Source organism: Bos javanicus, chromosome 9, assembly GCF_032452875.1.
Source record: "Bos javanicus breed banteng chromosome 9, ARS-OSU_banteng_1.0, whole genome shotgun sequence".
Lineage (NCBI taxonomy): Eukaryota > Metazoa > Chordata > Mammalia > Artiodactyla > Bovidae > Bos > Bos javanicus.
Window position 1 is genome coordinate 86,584,653 of NC_083876.1, and position 23,075 is coordinate 86,607,727.

Genomic DNA, 23,075 nt, shown 5'->3' on the forward strand with positions numbered 1-23,075 from the left:
ACTAGGTTTTTTCACTTAGGATAATGTTTTAAAAGCTCATCCAAGTTGCAACATGTGTTAGTACTTCATTCCTTTTTATGGTGCATTCTGCCATTGTATAGATACACTGCATTTTATTTATTCATTCATCAGTTAATGGACATTTAGATTGTTTCTAACTTTTGCCTATTGTAAATAATGCTGTGATGAACATTTGTGTACAAGTTTATGTGGACATATGTATACACATAAGTGTAAGTATACACACATAAGTAGAATTGCTGGGTGCTATGGTGGATCTGCGTTTAGCCATTCGAGTAAGGAGCTGCCACACTGTTTTCCAACGTGGCTGCATCATTTTGTATTCCCCCCAGCAATCTTTGAGGGTTTTGATTTCTCCACATCTTCCACCACAGTTGCTATGTTCTTTGATTCTTACCATCCCAGTAGCTGTAAAGTGGTATCTTATTTTGATTTACATTTTTCTGATGACCAATGATGTCGAGCCATTTGTGTATTTTCTTTGGAGAAATGCCAGTTTATATCCTTTGCCGATTTTTTAATTAGGTCATTTGTTTTTATTACTGAGTTGTATGAGTTCTTTGTATATTCTGGTTATAAGTCCCTTGTGTGATTTGCAACTGTTTTCTCCCATTCTGTGAGTTATCCTTTCACTTTCTTGGTAAGTGTCCTTGAAGCACAAGTTTTTAATTTTGCTGAAGTCTGACATCGCTTTCCTTTCATTATTCCTATCTTTGGTGTCATATCTAAGAATAAGAATCAATGGATAAATCCATGGTGATCAGGATTTACTCCTGAGAGTTTTAGCGTTTAAATTTTTGTCTCATCTATTTTGAGTTAACTTCTATATAAGGCTATGAGATAAGTGTCCAAATTTCATTCTTTTTCATGTGGCAATCCAAATGTCCCAGCACCATTTAGGTTTGTTGTTATTGTTGAAAAATTTTCTCTTATGCCATCAGTTTCCTTTTTTTTTTTCTTTTTTATGTTGGAGTGGAGTGAACAATGTTGTCAATTTCAGGTGTACAGCACAGTGATTCAGCTATTCATATACTTGTATCTATTCTTTTTCAAACCCTTTTCCCGTTTAGGTTATTACAGAACACTGAAGCAGGGTTCCCTGTGCTATACAGTAGGTGCTTGTCGGTTATCTGTTCCCGGCACCATTTGTTGAAAAGACCTTTCTCACTGAATGGCCTTGGGACCTTTGTAGAAAATCAGTTGACCATAAGCAGATGGGTTTATTTCTGTGCTTTTTGTTTCTTGTTTGTGTGCTTGTCTGTATGTTTGTCCTTAGGCCATTACTACACTGCCTTGATTGTTGTTACTTTATAGTAAGTTTTGAAGTTGCGGTGTGTACATTCTACTTTGTTCTTTTTTGAGGTTGGTTATTTGAGGTCTCCTGCTATTCCATATATATTTTATTATTTATTTATTTATTTTTATTTTTTTAAATTTTACTTTATTTTTAAACTTTACAAAATTGTATTAGTTTTGCCAAATATCAAAATGAATCCGCCACAGGTATACATGTGTTCCCCATCCTGAACCCTCCACCCTCCATATATATTTTAGAATCAACTTGTCAGTTTCTACAAGCTGGGATTCTATAGGGATTACACCAAAATATTTTTCTAAATATACTTGTTTTTTTGTTTTTTTTTTTTAAAAATAAGCAAACCAAAAGGATTTATAATGAAAAGTTCTCCACACCAGAGACAACCAGTAACTATTCACAGTTCATTTTGTATTCTTCTAGAAATTGAAATTGTATATGAAGCATACATATATTTATACATTTTCAATACAAGTGAAACATAGTTTACTTTCTCTTTTTATAAGAGCTTTTGTTTTTGTCTCTTTGAGAGTATTCCAAGTCAGGAATTGCAGATCTGCTTCTTTTAAAAATGACTACATCATATTTTGTACCATAATCTCTAATCACTCCTTTTTTGATAAATCTTAGGGTCTTGTTTTTACAAACTGCTTCAATAAAAATGTTATGCATGAAAATTTTAACCACACCCAGGTATGTTGGCAGAAGAGATTACCAGGAGTAGGAAACTGCTGTGTCAAAGGATATTGTATTTTTTAAATTTTGATACATGTATCATTTAGGCTTGGTTATGCTGCTATTAACAAACTGTGTCTTTAAACAACAAAGGTTTATTTCTAGCTCACTTGACAAATAGATTAGCTGGTGGGCTCTGTTCTACATCACCCTCACTCAGGTACCCAGGTTAAGGGAAGCTCCATCTCTGTGCTTCCATGATTGTTCAGGCAAGACAGAGGGTATACAGCAAATTAACTCTGACTCCTTGATTTTCTGCCCCGACACGTGTTACTGTTTAGAAAGAACAAGTCCACATACCACCCCTAATTCAGAGAGGATGAGGAGGCGCATATCTGCTATATACCTGGAAAGCAGAGAGCCAGAAGTATTTGATGAAGAACACGGATGACTGCCTCAGTACATGCTGCTGCTGCTGCTGCTGCTGCTGCTGCTAAGTCGCTTCAGTCGTGTCTGACTCTGTGCGACCCCATAGATGGCAGCCCACCAGGCTCCCCCGTCCCTGGGATTCTCCAGGCAAGAACGCTGGAGTGGGTTGCCATTTCCTTCTCCAATGCATGAAAGGGAAAAGTGAAAGTGAAGTCGCTCAGTCGTGTCCAACTCTTAGCGACCCCATGGACTGCAGCCTACCAGGCTCCTCCATCCATGGGATTTTCCAGGCAAAAGTACTGGAGTGGGGTGCCATTGCCTTCTCCAGTACGTGCTACCAATTTTAATTTTGAGTCTCTCTCTCTAAAGAGATTCTACTAGTTTATAGAGATTCTACATGTTTATTTATCAACCACCAGAGGGAGTTGTAAGCTTAAAACTTTACTAAAACTTAACTTTGACTGAAAGAAGATTTTAAAAGTACTGAGTATATTTTTCTGTTATTCCTCCTCCTTTTTTGTCTATTTAAAAAGGCAGGTTAGATAGTTTGGAAAAAAAGAAATCACTATATGGAGCATTAAGTATATCCCTTATTTCCTTGGTAGAATTAACATATCAAAGAGCCACCTTTCTGTAGTGTCAGCAACCTAAAAAGTCTTTAGGTCTTTAGGTTGCTTATGCTTAAGCATGCTGTGCTTAAGATTCCATGGGATGGGGAGAGGTTGCCTATTCTATTCAGAGACTTGTAATTAAGCCCCCTTTTCTGGTCCGTCCCTCACTTCTGCCTTCTGTTATTTACTTGCATTCTCCAGGAGCCTCTTTTAGGTTTCTGCATGGCAAATTATCTGCCTCTTTGCAGTACCCTCCTTGTCTATGAGACTGTAGCTTTCTCCGTCCTCCATTAGTCTATTCCATTTCATCTACATTCAGTCTTCCAGGAACTTGTTGAAATCTCTTGCCACTAATTACCTTCTTCCTATTGTTTACCTTTGTTGGATTCTATCCATTTTATTCCTCTGTTATTTTCATGAGGTTTCAAAAGGCAGAATATTGTGGCTCAGCTGGTGAAGAATCCACACCTGCAATGTGGAAGACCTGGGTTTGATCCCTGGGTTGGGGAGATCCCCTGGAGAAGGGAAGGGCTACCTACTCCAGTATTCTGGCCTGGAGAATTCCATGGACTGTATAGTCCATGGGGTCACAAAGAGTCAGACACAACAAGTTTCATTTTCACTTTCCTTTCAGTCACCTTTAACTGGAAATCCTCTCTAATATAATTGATTCTTTGTATTTGACTTTTAAAGTCCATATTAGTCTAAATGTAAATAATTGACAGGAAAGGATTTTTTCCTTAGCTTACCCACTGGAGTCTGTTTAACAGATCACCCCTCTTTCTTTACAAGTACATATCACGACATTGTGCATGAACCCCATTCATCTGTAGGTGTGGTTGATATTATTTTGTTTATAGCAGTTTCGTTGTATGCCAAAACAAAGGGGAGAAAAAAACCAAAAAGCCAATCTAAGGGATTTCCTCAGATTCCTGTTCACAGTCTTTTCTGTAACAGAGGTGAAATGTTCTAGTCTTAGCCTATAACTGCAGCCGTCACTTTGTCACCCTTTCTGTTTCCAAGCTGTCTGTTTCTTTTGGATGCTGGAAGTATAATTGTCATATTTTTTCTCCCCAAACAGTCAATACCCAACTCCTTCATTTAGGAGAGACTGATCAAAGCAAAAGTGTCTTTATAAGGAAGCATTATAATCATTCTTCTTTATTATGAATATTATTAATAATGTTTCTTAATGAATCTGTATTGTGTAATATTTTGTACAGTGAAGATTAAAATTGTAGACAAAACCACAACTGGAGAAAAAGTTTAGCTTTAGATGAATTTTCAGTGATTTTTATAAATTCAGCTTGACACTACTTTGTAATTCATCTTTCTCAGACTCCTATCTAAAACTCCCAAGCCACAATTGGAAAGTGAACTAGACACATAAAAATCCAGGCACCTACTAGAGAAATTGAGATCATGTCTCTCTTAGACTATTTCCAGAGCATTTTTTAGTTTGTTTGTAATTAACAGACATACTTAAAAGATCCTGAATAGTCTGCAGATTGTTATTTCTAATATAGTCATAACTCTGCTCCACAAGTTTGTTTTCATTGAAAAGAAATATCTCTTAGATAAGTTCTAAGACAGTGGGTTTACTTTACAGTTTCAGCCTGTCATAGGTGATATCTCACCTTTATTCTCAAAGGTAAGCCATATCTTCAGCCATTGCAAAAACTCCTTTGTGAATTCCCAAAGATGTAGTATTTTTTCTGTTTAAGAAACATTCTGAAGTATTTACTCTGTAACTTTAAAACATCCCCATAATAATACCTTCAGTAACTATGACTCCTTCATCTCTCTTACTATATCTTTTTCTTAATCAGTTTTTTATCTCCTACTAATATTGACCTTCCAATACCAAAAAAAGCCAGTGCCAAAGAATGTTCAACCTACTGTACAATTGCATTCATCTCACACACTAGCAAAGTAATGCTCAAAATTCTCTAAGCCAGGCTTCAGCAGTACATGAACCGTTAACTTTCAGATGTTCAAGCTGGATTTAGAAAAGGCAGAGGAACCAGAGATCAAATTGCCAACATCCACTGGATCATAGACAAAACAAGAGAGTTCCAGAAGAACATCTACTTTTGCTATATTGACTATGCCAAAGCCTTTGTATGGATCACAGTAAACTGTGGAAAATTCTGAAAGAGATGGGAATACCAGACCACCTGACCTCCCTTCTGAGACTGCAGGTCAAGAATAAGTAGTTAAAACTGGACATGGAGCAACAGACTGATTCCAAATAGGAAAAGGAGTATGTCAAGGCTGTATATTGTCACCCTGCTTATTTAACTTATATGCAGAGTACATCATGAGAAATGCTGGACTGGATGAAACATAGCTGGAATCAAGACTGCTGGAAGAAATATCAGTAACCTCAGATACACAGATAACACCACACTTACGGCAGAAAGCAAAGAACTAAAGAGCCTCTTAGTGAAAGTAAAAGAGGAGAGTGAAAAAGCTTAAAAGCTTAAAGCTCAACATTCAGAAAACTAAGATCATGGCATCTGGTCCCATCACTTCATGGTAAGTAGATGGAGAAACAGTGGAAACAGTGACAGACTTTATTTTGGGGGCTCCAAAATCACTGCAGAAGGTGACTGCAGCCATGAAATTAAACGACGCTTGCTCTTTGGAAGAACAGTTATGACCAACCTAGACAGCATATTAAAAAGCAGAGACATTACTTTGCCAACAAATGTCCGTCTAGTCAAAGCTAGATGGTAGTCATGTATGGATGTGAGAGCTGGACTGTAAAGAAAGCTGAGCGCCGAAAAACTGATGCTTGTGAATTGTAGTGCTGGAGAAGACTCTTGAGAGTGCCTTGTACTGCAAGGAGATCCAACCAGTCCATCCTAAAGGAGATCAGTCCTGAATATTCATTGGAAGGACTGATGCTGAAGAGAAAACTCCAGTTCTTTGGCCCCCTGATGCGAAGAACTGACTCATTTGAAAAGACCCTGATGCTGGGAAAGATTGAAGGCAGTAGAAGGGGACAACAGAGGATGAGATGGTTGGATGGCATCACCAACTCAATGGACAAGAGTTGAGTAAACTCCGGGAGTCGGTGATGGACAGGGAGGCCTGGCATGCTGCAGTCCATGGAGTCGCAGAATCGGACACAACTGAGCAACTGAACTGAACTGAATATTGACCTTCTCTAGCTCAGCTTTTTTCCTGAAGAGTATTATTACACTGGCTTTATTTCAGTGTTGTATTTGCCTAGTATATCAGTTTTAAAGTGTCTCTATCCGCCTTCAAGATTTCCTCTGTGTCTTTGTTTTTTAAGCAGTCTTATTATATGTCTAGGTTTGGTTTTGTTTTGATATTACTTGGAGATCCCTGGGCTTCTTGGATCTGTGGTTTATTGTCTTTCATTAATTTTGGAAACCATTTAGCCATTATCCTCAAATACGCCTTACTGTTTTTCCATTTGTTTCACCAGTTACATGTATATTATAGACACATATTGCCTGTCACCTCTTGGATGCTTTGTTCTTCTTCCCTCTTTTTCTTTGTGTTCAATTGAAGTAATCTCTGTCTTCAGGTTCACTGATTCTTCTGTATCCAGCGTGCTGGTAAGCATGTTGAAAGAATTCTTTATCTCTGATACCATATTTTATTTCCAATATTTGACTCTTCTTTAATAATTTCCATCTCTCCTCTCAGATTGTCCATCAATTCCTACATGTTCATCTTTTTACCTGACTCTTTCAACACGTTGTGTGTATGTTCTGTCACTCGGTCGTGTCCATTTCTTTGGGACCTGCCAGGCTCCTCTGTCCAGGGGATTTTCCTCGGGCAAGAATACTGGAGTGGGTTGCCATTTCCTTCTCCAGGAGATCTTCCTGACCCAGGAATCAAACCCAAGTCTCTGGCGTCTCCTGTTAGCAGATGGATTCTTTACCACTGTACCACCTAGGAAGCTTCAATCATAGTTATTTTGCAATTTCCTGCCTGCTACTTCCAGCATCTGGGTCATCTTTGAATATGGTTCCATTGACTGCTTTCCCTCTTGGTGATTCGTTGAATTTTTCTCTCACTTTCCTGTGTGTTGTTACTTTTTTCTTTTATTATTATTGAATGCCAAAAATTATATGTAAAAAAACAGAAGAGACTGAGACCTTTACATCCAGAAACCAGAATACCTTTTTTCCTGTCAGGAAGGGTTTTCCTGTGTGAAGGGTTAAGTCAGTTTAGGCAGGAGTGGAGCTAGGTCTGGGTTTTGTTGTTGGCCTTTTTAGTTCCTTACAGTCTTCAAATATCTCTAGCAGTTGGCTGCTCTTACTTTGTATCTTTTAGAGTGCTGCCTAGAGTACTAAGTATTACTTTACTTTAGTCCTTTGATTTTCAACCTTTCTGAGCTGTGATGGGTCCCCAATTATTCATTCTTCACATGATCTGATAAACAGCCAAGTACTAAATTATGTGGAATTTTACAAGCCACGAGGTTTCAGTTGTAACAAAAACAGACATAGACAATAGGTAAACAAGTGAGCGTGGCTATATTCTAGTAAAACTTTGTTCACAAAACAGGCAATGGCCAGATTGGGCCCTTTAGCCATAATTTGCTGACCCCTTTTTTAGAGCTTTGTTCTTGGGACACACACACCCGTATCTCCAAGCTCCAGCAGGGTAGGGATTTTTACCTTTCTTGTTCGTTGATTTCCTGAGTGGCTACAACAATCCTGACATAGGCTGTCAATATATTAAAAGAATGGATTAGCAAATTACATTTTAAGTGTTTTTAGAAAACAGCAATGCAGCTGTAGATCTTTTATATCTAAACAGGTTCATTTAATTAGATTACAGTTATGATTACTGATATATTTGGAATTATTTGTGTTCTAGTTCTTTCCACTTTCCTCCTTTCCTGCTAAGTTTAATCAATTCTATCCTTTTGTTCTTTTAGAAACTATATTTAGCTTGTATACTCTTCATCTTTATCCCTAGATATTAACATGTATATTTGGTTTAGCAACACTTGAGAATATTCTTTTCATTACTGTTCATGGGGTTCTCCATGGGGTTTTTCCAGTAGTCATATATGGATATGAGAGTATAAAGAAAGCTGAGTGCCAAAGAATTGATGCTTTTTAACTGTGGTGTTGGAGACTCTTGAGAGTCCCTTGGACTGCAAGGAGATCCAACCAGTCCATCCTAAAGGAGACCAGTCCTGGGTGTTCATTGGAAGGACTGATGCTGAAGCTGAAACTCCAATACTTTGGCCACCTGACGTGAAGAACTGACTCATTGGAAAAGACCCTTATACTGGGAAAAATTGAGGGCAGGAAGAGAAGGGGATGACAGAGGATGAGATGGTTGGATGGCATCACTGACTCAATGGACATGAGTTTGAGCAAGCTGCGGGAGTTGGTGATGGACAAGGAAGCCTGGCATGCTGCAGTCCATGGAGTTGCAAAGAGTCAGACACGACTGAGCAACTGAACTAAACTGAACTAAGAATATTCTTTATAAACACTTTTAAAGCCTTAGAATGCTTTTCATCTAATTTTCGTATTTCCAATTTCTTGTTATTCTTCTCTAATATTTTAGTTTTACTCTCTTTTGAACAGTCTTTGCCTCCCCACCCACTACCATGGTCTTTTTCCTTTAAGAGTTAGAACTTTTTTTTTCACGTTCATTATCTTGTTCCTTCCTCTTATATTAATGTCCTCCGTATCAAAAAAAACATCTTTAGTAGTTCTTTCTTTAGGAGCAGTCCATGGTTTGTAAAATCCTCCAACTTTATCTATTCATCCCTACTCCAGTAATTTGATTAAGTGAATTAGTTATTCCATTAGCTTCTGAAATATTATTTCATTTCTTCAGGTTTCTCTTCAAATTTTGCCATATCCTCTATTGTCTCCTTCTAGAACTCCTTTTTATATTTATTTAAGATCTTTTAACCCCTCTTTTTATGTGTCCCATCACTTTATCTGTGTGCATTTTGAGAATACTCTTAGATTTATCTCTTGGGTCACTAAATATGTCTTTGACTATGTGTAATCTACAGTTTAATGTATTTGGTTGACTGTTTCAATGGCTATTTTCCATTTCTAGAGGTTGTTTATGGTACTTCTCCAAAACTTATTCATGGTGTCTTATTTGTTATATTCTTCTATAATCATTATAATCATCTTAAACAGGTATTTCCATAGCTTCTTTGAAGTTGTTATATAACCAGGTTTTAGGGGGCTCCTCTCGGGCTGTTGATTCTCATGGTAGATGGTTTTCTTGTTCGGTCATACTTTTCTGCTGAGAGCTTCTCTTCATTGAGGATTTTTCCGTTTTGGATTCCATAGTAGGTGTCCCTCCATACTGGAAGTAGGTTGCCAGAGCAGTTTGCATTTGCTTCTGCTGGTTACTTCAAGGAAATCACCAGCCTAGAGCTAATTGTTAACAGTAATTCCTCACTCAGAGGTTCTCTCTTTGCCCTTACCGTATAAATCAGTTTCTCAGAAAATCTATTCTTATCCCTTCTTCTCATGTAATATTGAATAATATCACAAATGCATGTCTTATTTTCTAACTCAGTACAAATATAAATTATCACTTAATCGTTAGAACCACTAAATAAATGCGTTTTTTAAAGTTTTTTTTGTTTTGCATATTTAGGGAAAAGCTTTTAGGGAGATGATCTCCATTAATTTTTAAGAAATACTGCTTTTAAATAATCATTAATTTGAACAAATGTCTTACTGATGGCATTTGAGACTCATTGGTAGATCATCAGAGTTTAGAAATGAAGGAAAGTATGTTATATTCTTATAGTTTTCCTTTGCCTTGCTCTTCATTCTCATTTCATGCCTCTGTCTTTCTCCTCTTACTGTCCCACTCAGAAATTAATGATCCACTCCTCATCTTCTTTTAAGAGAATAAAATAAACCTTAATGCACAATTCTTATGTTTTGGAAATAGAGGCATAAAACTTTTCAATTCAAGTAAAATAAACCAAATTAATAAAAGGTCTGACAAAGCAAGCCTGGGGTGGTTATGGATATACAAAGAGACAGTGAGTTTTCTATCAGGAACACGTGTACCTCCAAAACACCTCCCTGCGTTTTTAGAATATATATTAAGATGAGAGATAAGATACCAAGAATTAGTCATGATTTTTAAAACTTTTAAATATGAGACATATTCCCCTAAAGGAGAATTACAGAGGGAGATACCTGTGAATTGTATTATACAACAATATATAATACAACAATTGTATTGTTGGGAAAAATTATCTACCATTTAAAGTTAATTTTAAAGCACTTGAGCCTAACTAGCTTCCCCACACCCCACACCCTAATTCAGATTCTATAATACATGGCTGGACTGAATGGCCTGAATATATATAGCCTTTTCCTTCTTTTTTAGCTTCTTGGAAATTTTAGTTTGATTGATGGTGACTATTTAGCATTAATCTAATCTGTTTAATCGACTTGACTTTTTTAATTGCTATTTTTCATTTTTAGAAATGAAAAATACACTTTCTCAAATCAGCTTGTTTTCTTGTGGTAGAGTCATCCCAAGCCTCCATTTAATAGTAAATTCAGTTATCTTCATCACCAGTACAATATCCTAAAAAGTCAAACTCGTTTTGTCCAGAAGTGGCAAAATCATATATACCAATTTTTATGGTTTACTAAGGTTTCCCAAGCAGTTCATCATTCATGTGACAAGATTGATTGCTTATTTTCTTTTTTAAAAAAATCTTAGGAAAATGTTTTCACAAAATATAATTGGAATATAAGAAAATGTATTTGGTTTATCTAAATGATTTTGTTTTTGATTTGCAGTTTGAGCAGTTTAATGTTAACATTCATGTGGATCGAAATCAATCACTTTTATTTATTGCATACATCCAAATGGATTTAACCTAACCCACATTCCCATTAAGTTGTTTATATGCTTAAATGATTCTCAAGTCAAAAATAAAATGATTCTCTAAAGTTAAAAATTCTGAAATTTTAAATATTTAGCACACAATACTTTGTTTTAGTGTTATCTTTGAGATTCTTCGGAGCCTCTTGTTTGTCACAGAAATAGTTATCTGTTTTGTTTTCCCAAGGTTGTTTAAAGGTTAATTGACTAAACTGGGTGGATCTTCATATATACTAATATGTATTGCAGCTCTTTTGGTACACCAGAAGGCCAGAATGGAACGGCTTCAAAGAGAACTTGAGATTCAAAAGAAAAAGCTGGATAAACTAAAATCTGAGGTCAATGAAATGGAAAATAATCTAACTCGAAGGCGTCTGAAAAGATCAAATTCCATATCCCAAATACCTTCAGTAAGTCTTTCTTTCTGTAACTGTTGTAACTGCTATGCTTGAACATGAGAATAGGCAACCTGTCATCAGTATAAAAGCTTGACCTACTTTTCTAGAAATGCTCTTAATTCACACTTGTTTTTCTATCCTTACCTCCCCCTGCAAAACTTGACTCCTTCTTAACTAATAACACAAGAGTTCGATGTAGATCCTCACCTGGAATTATTTTTCAGCTCGAAGAAATGCAGCAGTTGAGAAGTTGTAATAGACAGCTCCAGATTGACATTGACTGCTTAACCAAAGAAATTGATCTTTTTCAAGCCCGAGGTAAAGTTCAATGCATATTCAGCTGAAATTCTTTGTGTTAATTTATCAGCTCTTCCTGTGGCTGAAAACAGACTTTCAATTGTAATCTTGTTTCAGATTTGATTTGGAGCCATATAGTGCTGCTGAGATTCTTACTTTCTCTTACTTGCCACTCTTCCCTCCAAAGCTGTACATTTGGTTGAGGAGTAATTTGATACGTTTAATAGCCTTCAAATCCCCTTTAGTCATACGTTAAGGGAAGACAGTGATTAGTATGTCTGGCTATATTGTCAAAAGTATTGCTGTTATGTATTAATATAATCTGTTACAGTGTTTATTAAGATTGTAATATATATACTCATATTCCTTTTTCCTGTTTCCCTTTTTTCCTTCTACCTTTGAAGAATTACGCTTTTAAGAACATGGTGAAAAGGCATCCCCACTCTAATGGCACTTACTTAATTGATGACATAGAGAAGAAAATTAAAATACGACATACAATATTTTTAGGAAAATGATAGTTTATGGTATTTAAACTGTTATTGACCAGCAATGATTGCTTATTGTGGAGTAAAATAAGATTGGGGCATTTGGCACAGTACATGAGTGAATAAAAAGTGTTCCATAGACAACTAAAAAGAATGTTTATAACTTAAACCTAATTCTAAAGTTTGGAAATAATAGAAATATATAAAATGAAAAAGACAGGAAAGGGAAGAAGCCAAAAAATAAGCCCATAGTCACACTTCTTAGTGTGTGCCAAAATCCATTAAACTGGAAGATGATTCATTTTATTTTCTTTTAGTAAGTAAGCTGTTTCTCTTGAAACAGTCATAGAAAATGCCATAATTTAACTTGGAGAGAAAAAATTGGTGCTAGTCCAGAAAATGTAATCTTTGAACTTGTTCCTTTTGTTTAAAATCTGAAGCATCACATTATATTAGTTCAGGTTTTTATACTTACTTGAGGCCAAGCTATTTAGTTGCTTAAGACCATGTTAAAATTATATTTTACATTGTCAAATTTTAAGTTATCTTGTCACATGCAACAGGGATCTGTTCTAATTCTTTTACTGTCTTGCATTAATGTAACTTCTTCCTCAGTTTACAGGTTGGACTTCTGTTATGGGTACTATCAATATATTACACCTATTTCAGCTGTCTTTGAAATCCTTTCATGTAATTGGAGATTAGAGGTGTGAAATAAAAGAAAAGTGTTTTTTCTATTTAACTGATTTTTTTTAAGAAAGAAAATATTTGCTTTTTAAAAATCTTTTTAATTTTTTTGAGCTATAAACATTGATATACTTCTTTTTATATATTTCAGGACCACATTTCAATCCCAGTGCTATTCATAACTTTTATGACAATATTGGATTTGTAGGCCCTGTGCCACCAAAACCCAAAGGTTAGTGTATCCAGTAGGTGTGAAAACTGTTGCGTTTTGAAAAACAAGATTTTAGAAAATTTTATTCTTAGCAGCCTTCCACTCTAGAAGTACTTCCAACTTTGGCATTCTTGGATGGATTCACTAGGAAGATACTTATTTTCACTTAACATGCTGGGAATTGAGAGAGTTCAAAAATGTAATGTACTTAGCCCTTTAAAAGTAATATGCATGTCCTTAGGATTCATTGTATACTCCCAGAATAGCAAATCTTGGCAAAAAAAAAAAATCACCAGGTATAAAAACTTGTATTCTTTGAAATTTTAGACAAACATTAAGGAAGACACCTTAGGAAAGTTTATTTTTCATTAAGTATTCTGTCCTATATAGTTTATGCATAGTTCTCTATAATCAGAATTCTCTGAATTTCAGATAAATGTTTTTTTTAATTATTACCTGTCATTTTTATGTCATTGATACAAATTATGTACATACCAAACTAAGAAATGTTGAAACATTTGTGTGGGTTTTTTACTCCAGGCATTAAAAAATATGTAGAAATGGGAACAATCTTTGGTTTGTTACAAGAATTTTCATATTCTCACTCAGTATCCTGTTCTCTCCACTCCTTAGTTTTTATTCAGTTATAATTCAATTAGGCCTAGCTGTATTTTTTGCTGGAATGTAATGAAGTCTTAGTACAGAGGAGCAAAAGTGAGATTGGGCATTTGACACAGTACGTAAGTAAGCAAATGTTCAGACATTGGATGTTAATTGAATAAAGGAATAAGGAAAGCAGTGGTATAGCCTAGCTCCTTAAAATAAGCAAAATGGATATTTTAGACTCTGAATGAGTTGCCTTAATCTTTTTATTCTCTTTCAAAAACTAAAAATTCTCATATAAAAAGATCCTGTTTTGTTTCCATGTAATTCAGTACTTATGTGTTATGGGTAAGAGGGAGATGGGGTATAAATGAAATAACGTTTGTCTTGACAGTTGTTGAGGCAGCATAAGGGCTGAGAGTTTATTTCACTGTTTTCACTACTTTTGTGTGTATTTGAAATTTTTCATGATAAAAAGTAAGGGAAAAAAAAACTTAAAAAGCTTTTCACAAAAGATAAGTGCTCGTGTACTGGATATTTTTAGAGAAATAAAGAATTAGTCATTTTTGCCTTAAGGCTAAAATAGGGAGTTACTTGTTTCACTTAGAGAGGTTTTACTTAGTTCTTAAAATCAGTTCTGCTTTGCAATGTGGATTTTTTAACAGCTAAAATAAAGTGTGGCCATCACAAGTCATCTCATACTGTGCACCCTAAATAACTTCCTCTTTTCTCGATTCTGGTGGTTACTTAGTTTCCAAATACCACTAATAATAAAGAGTCATAATTTGAAGGACCAGAAGATTTTGTGCAGTTGCAAGAAAACCATTGGAGATTTTTTTCATTTTGAAAAAAATTAGGTCCTCTATTTGATTACCTTAGATATTTAAATATTGAAGATAATCCTGGCACTTAGTAATAGAATGACGTGTTAATACAGATTGATTAGCCCTCCTAAAAAACCTTTGTAGTTAACAAAAAGGATAGACAAGGTTTTACTAAAAATGTGCCAGATTGGAATGTTTTCTAACCTTAGTAAGACCAAAATTCTAATAAGTAGACTGGATTATCCCCAGATTAAAACAGTTGTTCTAGAAAATTGTGGAATAATTGTAGATGGTAAAAAGTCGAACTTTTTTAAACTGTTCATTTTTGAGTTTTAGGTGGATGCTAATTCGTATTGTCAGACCCTTGATTTTTAAAATATTTTTACCTAGATAAACCTTAAATAGATAATTTTTTAATATGTATTTATTTGTTTGGCTGTGCTAGGTCTTAGCTGTGGCATGTGGGATCTAGTTCCCTGACCAGGGAGTGAACCTGGGCCCCCTGCATTGAGAGTGCAGAGTCTTAGCCACTGGATCACCAGCAAAGTTCCCTAGATATTTGTTTTAAAGCTATTCAACTTAAAGAAAATTACTATATAAATAATACTTTCATGGTGCTCATGCATGTGCCAAAATCATGGTGATGCCTAAAAATTCCCATGCCTAAAGTGGGAATTTTGCAATAAAATATTAACCTTAAGACCAAACACTAAATAAAGTGCCACTAAACAAAGTACCATCACTTAATTATTTTGAATTTGTTACAGAAACTTGACTTCCTATATTTTTATCCACTGTGTATCAGTTTGTCTTTTAAAATAGCAGAAAAGATATCATTTACTTACCAGCTTGGTGGAATAGGTAGAATTTGCAAATTAATATACATTTTTAATATAATTTGTAAACTACAAATCATAAACTGTGACTGGAAAGACCCAATAGTGCATGCTCAAACCTCCCCAAAATAATTTATAGGAATTCTACTTTATGCTTGATCCTATTTAAATCCTATTTTAAATTACAAAGATACCTCGCTCCCCCAAAAAAGTAGTTTTATAAATGTAATTTCATCTTTGACACAACCATGGAGGAATATATTTCTTATATTTAAGATACCTCTGTACAATCAAACATTTAGAACATTGACCTCATAAAACTGCAGTGATTGTTTTATAAGAAAGAAAGACTAGATGTAGAGGAAACATGATTATCTAAGATCACAGAGCAAAGAAATTAGGAGTTAATAGCAGAACCATGAATAGAACTCCATTCTCATGACTCTGGAGCTGGTAGTCTTTCTAGTGTTCCATAACAAATACGTTTTCAAATAACATGAGAAATGAAGTCTGATAAAATTTTATACTAATTTGCTTCTCCAAGTCTGTTGTTGACATTTAGTTAAGTAAGATTTTAGAAATTAGTACGTATTGTTCAATTTTAGATTTTTAGCAGATGGAGAACATTTAATAAACACTTCCATTCATGATAGAAATCAGAAACATAACTACTACATCAGTGAGAAATGAAACTCAAACTTGAATGAGACGGAAATGCACTAGCGTACTGCATTGTAGTTGGATACCTTTTCACATTCTTAGGTGACATTATGGTAATCTTGGCTATTAGTGACCATATGAGTTGATTTCCCTTTTCTCCTGCTATAAACTGGGGGAAATGATGCTCTTTTCCCATCTGAGGAGACATTGAGGTGATTGAGTCATGTCCATGTTGCTATTCCCCAGCAGAGATGTGCTGGCCTGATAGATGCAGGTTGTGAGGATCAAGCATGTGGGTCAGTTTCAGCCAGATGCTTCATTTGATTAACAGGCTGTTTCATGCTGTGTGGTGCTAGTGCTTAACTGACGGAGCTATGAGGAAAGCCCCATGGTGTTTATAGTTGCTAGTAATTTGTGACTGAATTTGCTTCTAAAGTAATTCTTTTGCTTCCTTGCAGATCAAAGGTCCACCATCAAAACACCAAAGACTCAAGACACAGAAGATGATGAAGGGGCTCAGTGGAGTTGTGCTGCCTGTACTTTTTTGAACCATCCAGCCTTAATCCGTTGCGAACAGTGTGAGATGCCAAGGCATTTGTGAGCCAGGAGGCCCTGTATCTTCTCTAAATCCACATCTGAAATTCAAGAAACCAGTCTGTCATCAGGGGAAAAGTTTCACTGCTACATAGGATTTTGTAAAATTGAAGGTGTGACAAGATGGTGTTGTGCTAATGTTAAATGTCAACCCACAGAGCTAATAATACCTCAGTCTAATGTCATGGGCAGTTGAAATTCATCACATGAAAGGTAATCTGCTGAAAGACTTGGTTGCCCACTGCCTAACCATGTACAGTGTTACCAGTAGCCCATCATGGATAATTCTCAACATATTAATACCTAGGTGTTCCCAGTACTTTTTTCCCTCATGTCACTACTGAATTTTGACAGGAGGAAGGAATAGAATGATGGCTTTTTTTTTTTTTTTTAAGCTTTCGGTGAAACACTACAAACATGAAGAAAAGCAACAAGGTTTAACTATTTAAAAACTGTTTGCTGCTGTGTAGTGCCAGTGGAAAGGGGAAGAACTTCACGTATCTGTGGTACTCTTGGCCTTGTCTTTGTCTTCCCTGAAAACGTCTCCACTCTGTGAAGCCAGCATCTAGGGTCTAAAGATGAAAGGAGAGCAGCAGCATTGTCTGTACAAACATGGAGTGAAATACCCCAAAGCTTTTCCTACTGTACAGAGCTCTCAAGTTTGCTTTAAGTGATTTCTTTTCTTCCTTATTATTTTCTTATATTTCTATATGTATAGTGTAATAGTCTTTTGTTAACTAATTTTCTTTTTTCCTTTTAGTGATTAAGTACTATCATGTCCCTTTTTAAGCCTTACATGAGAGAAGCATTGCCTTCAAAATAAAAAAGCATTAATGAAATGAAACTATGCACAAAATAACTTTCCTCTACTTATTCTGTACTTGCCCTCATGAGTACCAATGTTCTGTGAAGACATACAGATGCTGCACAGTGAATTGCAGAAAATATTACAAGACTTATGTCTATAGGTCACACTATATACTGCCTTTAGTGGTGGGTAACACAACATGGTGTTTTATCTTCCACAGGGAAGCTTAAAACAAAAGGTATTTTTAACCCACTGACAGCAACAAGGTTAAGCTTGCTTTATCTGCCTTGTGTCCCACAGAACTTCCACAGGAGATTACTATTGGGAAAGTACAGTTTCAAAACCAAGAGCCTTTTTTTGGAGAGAAATTTAAACGCTTTACTGTTGGGGCAGTCCATTTCTAAACCTGACTTGGTGGCAGTATCGTGTATATTTATAAAACAAGGCTAGTTGCATTTAGGACAACTGAAGAAAAGCTGGAAAAAAGAAAAACAAGCAAACTTGAACACTGAAGCAACCTCAAGCATCTCTTTATTTTGATGATATATTTTTATAAGGAAAATAAATATTCAGATGATCAGGAATGTATATAACGAAATGAAATCAAGGAAAAAATAACTATGCATTTAAAAAAAACAATTATGAAATTATATATCAGTGCTTAGAATGGGATTAAGGGAAGTGCTGAAATGTAGCAAAAGATGGGAGATAATGTAGACTGGCACCCACTGTAAATGTTTGCAAATGAATATTTTTTAAATAAGCAAGATAATTACACGTGATTCTATATGAATGTCAGAGCCTTAACTTCCAGGCTTTGCATCTTGTATATGAGAAGAACTATGACAATCCTAGTTAATTAGATGAGAAACCCAAAGCCCTTACATTTGATGCATTTTGTTTTAAAATAGGCCTTGTTTTTCAGCTTCATCTGCAGTTCTATGTGAAGATTGATAAATCAGTTTTTACTTGTTTTATTAATAAAACGTAATTTGGATATCTTGAGTTGATGGTTTTGTGATTTAGCTGGGTAAACTATCTTTGTAACAGATAAGTTATTTATAAAAATTAAAAAACTTATATTCTAACATGGATTTTGTGACTTGTTCTTAAAGTTTTGTGGGACAGGAGGTAAATTATACCCCAGCAGAACGTTTGATAGTTAATAGAAATCAGAGGAAACTCAACCTCCAGAGTCTCCTCCTGACATCATGGCATTCCACGGCAGTTCTCAGATTATTCGTATCAATTTCCCCAGGCTTCTTTTTAACTAATGAAAGCAACCATGTTTCAGCTAAGCCAGAGAAATGAATATCCCTCTTTTCAAAGTTTATTATAGCTTTATTCTTTGATTTCTCATGGAGTTCTGGTTTTTAAGTTTGCCCCATTGTTGAAGTGTGATTTCTTGGGCCGTTTAGCCTGAGTAAGCCGCTTAGTTCATATTTGCTCTTTCACACTGTGTGTATGTTCTGAAGATGGCAGTACTTCTCTGAAAGAGAACCTTTAAGAATTTTCAAAAACTTATGACTCAGTTTTTCTGAGCTTGAAAAAGAGCCAAGTAGCGCTTGCTGATCTCATTATGACATAACTAAGCCCTGCCATGGCTTCCCTGGTGGCTCAGACGGTAAAGAATTTACCTGCAATGCAGGAGGCCCGGGTTCGATCCTTGGGTCAGGAAGATCCCCTGGAGAAGGGAATGGCTACCCACTCCGGTATTCTTGCCTGGAGAATCCCATGGACAGAGGAACCTGGCAGGCTACAGTCCATGGGTGTCTCAAAAGAGTTGCACAGGACTGAGCAGCTAACTTTGTCTGCCGTTGTTGGTCTTTTAAACCTAGTAGGACATATATATTCTTTGCCAGGGAACATGAGGTCTAGAGACCACCTTCAAGAATTATTGCAGTGAAATAGAATTACAGGTCCTATGAGCCTCAGATGGAAAAATGGACTTCACTTCTCATTGCTGATCATATGTGGGTGCTGACATTCTTTATTTTTAAAAGGTAGGTGGGCAGTTAGCAGCTCATGTAAACTGGCCCTCTCAGGAAAGCTTTTATTTTTAACAAAATATTGGCCAGTATCTACTATCATAGCTAGTACATTATACAAAGAAGATGCATATTGAGAATTTTTGTAGAAAAACGAAAATTCATTTTTCTTTTAAATTTTCCATTTTTTTAAATGATCAAGAAGGATCAAGTTACAGCATAATGTTAATTGACTTTATACTGGAGAACTGAAATTGTGCATAAAATCATATCTATGATAGCCCAAAACTGTATTAGCTCTTAGCTTTAAATTTGTAATGTAATCAAAGCATGTATAAATAGCAAAGTTAACTGACATTTCATCAGTTTCCTGTATCCCAGTTTAATGTTGATAGGCAATTATAGTGAACAATGATTGTTTAAGAAATAAATGGTAAAAGATACAATAACCTGTGAGTAATTGAAGATGGCCATGCTGCCTTAGAAAATAAGTCTGCAGTGGCACCAAAGGCCATTCCAGATTTAATATATGCTTGCTAGGTATTAGTATAGTTTTACACATAATATTACAAAATACTTCCATTTCTCCATGACAAGTGAGCATGTTTTATTGTGGCTCTAGTTTTTAGAAGCTATAATTATATCCATTTTACTTGAAGATAAAGTGATTCAGGGTTGCGATTTCATTTTTGTTGTTTCCATCTGAAAATATAACTAGGCAAATGAGAGAAAAGACTTCCTCTAAAGAAAGCATAATTTTGTAGCTTTGTATTTGTTAAATTGGATTTCCCCCCTCAATATGTACTAGGCTGTTTGGTGTTTTTTGTTTTTCTTGTCTTTTTTTTTCCCAGGGAGTGTAGTTAATCATTAAAAATGCTTGGTTATGCATTGTCTTCGCAACTATTAAGTTTTTTCTATGTTATAGATTCAAAAATAGCATTGCTGTGTTAACAGTATAATAGTTCGTTTATTTACTTAGTTATTTAAGAAGGGAAAGCAATTGCTTTCTTAATCCTGCCACCTTGTTCCACAGCTAGACCTCCTCAAGTCTTAAAGATTTGGGACAGCTGCGATCCAACTGGGCATCTCCCTGGATTTACTCTGTGATCCTGGGATAGTTACTTGCTTTTCACTCCTTATCTTGTTAAAGGAAGATTATATTAATGTTAAACGCTCCTCACAGGGGTGTTGAGGGGCTTAATGTGAGTCCACCAGAGCCAACCTCTTCTCTCACTAGGAACCGGATTATCCTAAAGCAGTGGGTTACGTTTCTGTATGAATGGGTTTTGAAACATTTTTCTCAACAGTATTAACGAACAGAATGGTAATTTGACTTATTTATTTCTTTGAGTTGGCCTCAGAACATCTCAATCTTTCAGAGTTTGGTATTTCAGTCACTGTGATTGAATTCTGTCCCTCTTTTAATGTCAAAAGATTTATTGGTTTGCAGACGTTTCAAGGCTGACCTGAAGATCAAGTCTGTTTATACATGTCCAGCTCTCTAAAGAATGTACTTTTTATGATGGAGAATAACAAATTATTTCTCCGGGAAAATAAATACTTTCTTCAAAGGACTTAGTCCAGTGTTTGCACATCTGCATATTTGTTTTAACCCTAGAATTGACCCAAAGTCCACTTCATTCTAGCTACACTAAACAGATCCCCTTCTTTACCCCCTTTCCCACCCATTTTCTGAGGGTAGGAATACACCCTTCCTTTGATCGCAACTGCACTCAGCACTCCATACCTACAGGTTCTACATCTTCAGATTTAAGCAACCATAGATCAAAAATACTCAGGAAAAAAGTTCCAGAAATCAGAACTTGAATTTATTGTGTGTCAGCAACTATTTATATTGTATGAGGTATTGTAAGAATCAGAGATGACTTCAGACATACCAAATACTATGCCTTTTTAAATAAGGGTCTTGAACATCCACAGATTTTGGTATTGGGTCAGGAGGATAGCAAGAGACGACTTAAATAATAGAACCATTACAACTTACCGATCCACATTCCAAAAATGTTTATTGATCCTCATAGCACACTAAATAAATACTGCAGTATCTTCACTGGGGAGGTGTTTTCCAGAGATTTTAAAAAGGAAAAAACAACACTCCCACCTGAGAAACCACCAACTAGTTCCTGGTAGGCTCACGCCTTTCACACTGATCTAAGTGGTTCCGCGTCCAGCTTCCTCTTACCTTGCACACTGCAGCTAGAATAAAGAGAAAACGTCCTATCCATGTTCTCTTCAGAAATATCAACTATTTCCCATTGCTAACTGGGCTGACTTGAAAGATTGTGTAGTCTTATCAGGATGATTTTACTTTCCAATTGAATACGCTTTACAACTCAGCCGGCCTAACCACTTACCGTAATAGATCTTGCATTTCCCCCCGCCCCACTATGTAGTTTTGTCCATCCCATTTCCCCAGTCTTACCTAAGTTCAACCATTAAAGCATCAGGTCAAGAGTCAAGGCTAAGAGAACTTTCCAAACTACACCTTCTCGTAACACTTGTACAATTTTCTGCCCACATGGCGTTCTTTGCTGCTTTGACCTCTCCATTTACATACTGACAGTAGGTATTGTGACATACCCCCTTTGGGTCCACACAGTCAATGCTGCTCTGCATGAGAAGTCAGTAATTGATGGTGATAATGATCCTTGAGGACCAAGTGAAGTGAGAACGTTTCAACTCTCAACATGCATTTCTGGAAGACAATGGAGAAGTCGAGACCTCTGGATATTCTGGAACCTTCAGAAATTTGGCATTTGAAATTGAGTCTCCTGGTTCTGTTACCTCTGATTTCACTTTGGAGCTTTAATTTTGTCTTTTCTTAGATAAAGATGTTTGCGTGACTTAAACATAACAAGGATCAATTTTTTTTGAACTAACTATTGAAGCAGAGAGGAACAAGGGAGAATATTTTTCTGGGAAAATTGGTCTAGAAAAGACAAAAGTTGAATGTAAAATGTGTGATAACTGTCTTCCCCTTTCCCAAGAGAGGGATGGAAAGGCAGACTTTTAACTAAAGGAACAATACCAGAGAGCAGGGACTAGGTGTGGATTTGTGACTAGTGCGTGTATAACCAAGACACTACCTGTGTGATGGATGCCGTGAAATGTGTGCATTTTATGACGTGAATCAACTTGAATTCAAAATTACTACCATTTTGAGTTTTTGTTTTCTGATTTTTTTAATTTATTTTTTTATTGAAGGATAATTGCTTTACAGAATTTTGTTGTTTCTGTCAAACCTCAAACATGAATCAGCCATAGGTATACATATATCCACCCCCTTTTGAACCTTTCTCCCATCTCCCACCCCATCCCACCCCTCTAGATTGATACAGAGCCCCTGTTTGAGTTTCCTGAGCCATATAGCATATTCCCATTGGCTATCTATTTTACATATGGTAATGTAAGTTTCCATGTTACTCTCCATACATCTCACCCTCTCCTCTCCTCTCCCCATGTCCATAAGTCTATTCTCTATGTCTGTTTCTCCATTGCTGCCCTGTAAATAAATTCTTCAGCAACATTTTTCTAGATTCTGTATATATGCATTAAAATATGATATTTATCTTTCTCTTTCTGACTTACTTCACTCTGTATGATAGGTTCTAGATTCATCCACCTCATTAGAACAGATTCAAATGTGTTCCTTTTTATGGCTGAGTATGAAATTAAAAGACGCTTACTCCTTGGAAGGAAAGTTATGACCAACCTAGATAGCA

At 35.9% G+C, this 23,075-nt stretch overlaps 1 protein-coding gene across 4 annotated transcripts in view; it reads left to right on the forward strand.

Annotated features, from left to right (window-relative positions):
• Positions 1 to 18,438, forward strand: part of TAB2 (TGF-beta activated kinase 1 (MAP3K7) binding protein 2) — an 84,685-nt gene extending 66,247 nt beyond the window's left edge. For 2 of the 4 annotated variants that reach the window (XM_061428255.1, XM_061428256.1), the window contains 4 exons: positions 11,188 to 11,348; positions 11,561 to 11,654; positions 12,960 to 13,040; positions 16,401 to 18,438. In XM_061428255.1, the coding sequence (XP_061284239.1) occupies positions 11,188 to 11,348; positions 11,561 to 11,654; positions 12,960 to 13,040; positions 16,401 to 16,543 (479 nt within the window). In that variant the 3' untranslated portion in view covers positions 16,544 to 18,438. Of the gene's footprint in view, positions 1 to 2,352; positions 5,120 to 11,187; positions 11,349 to 11,560; positions 11,655 to 12,959; positions 13,041 to 16,400 lie in introns of those variants that run through there. The other 2 variants (XM_061428257.1, XM_061428258.1) reach the window with 2 other exon arrangements.
• The last annotated feature ends 4,637 nt before the right edge of the window (positions 18,439 to 23,075 follow it).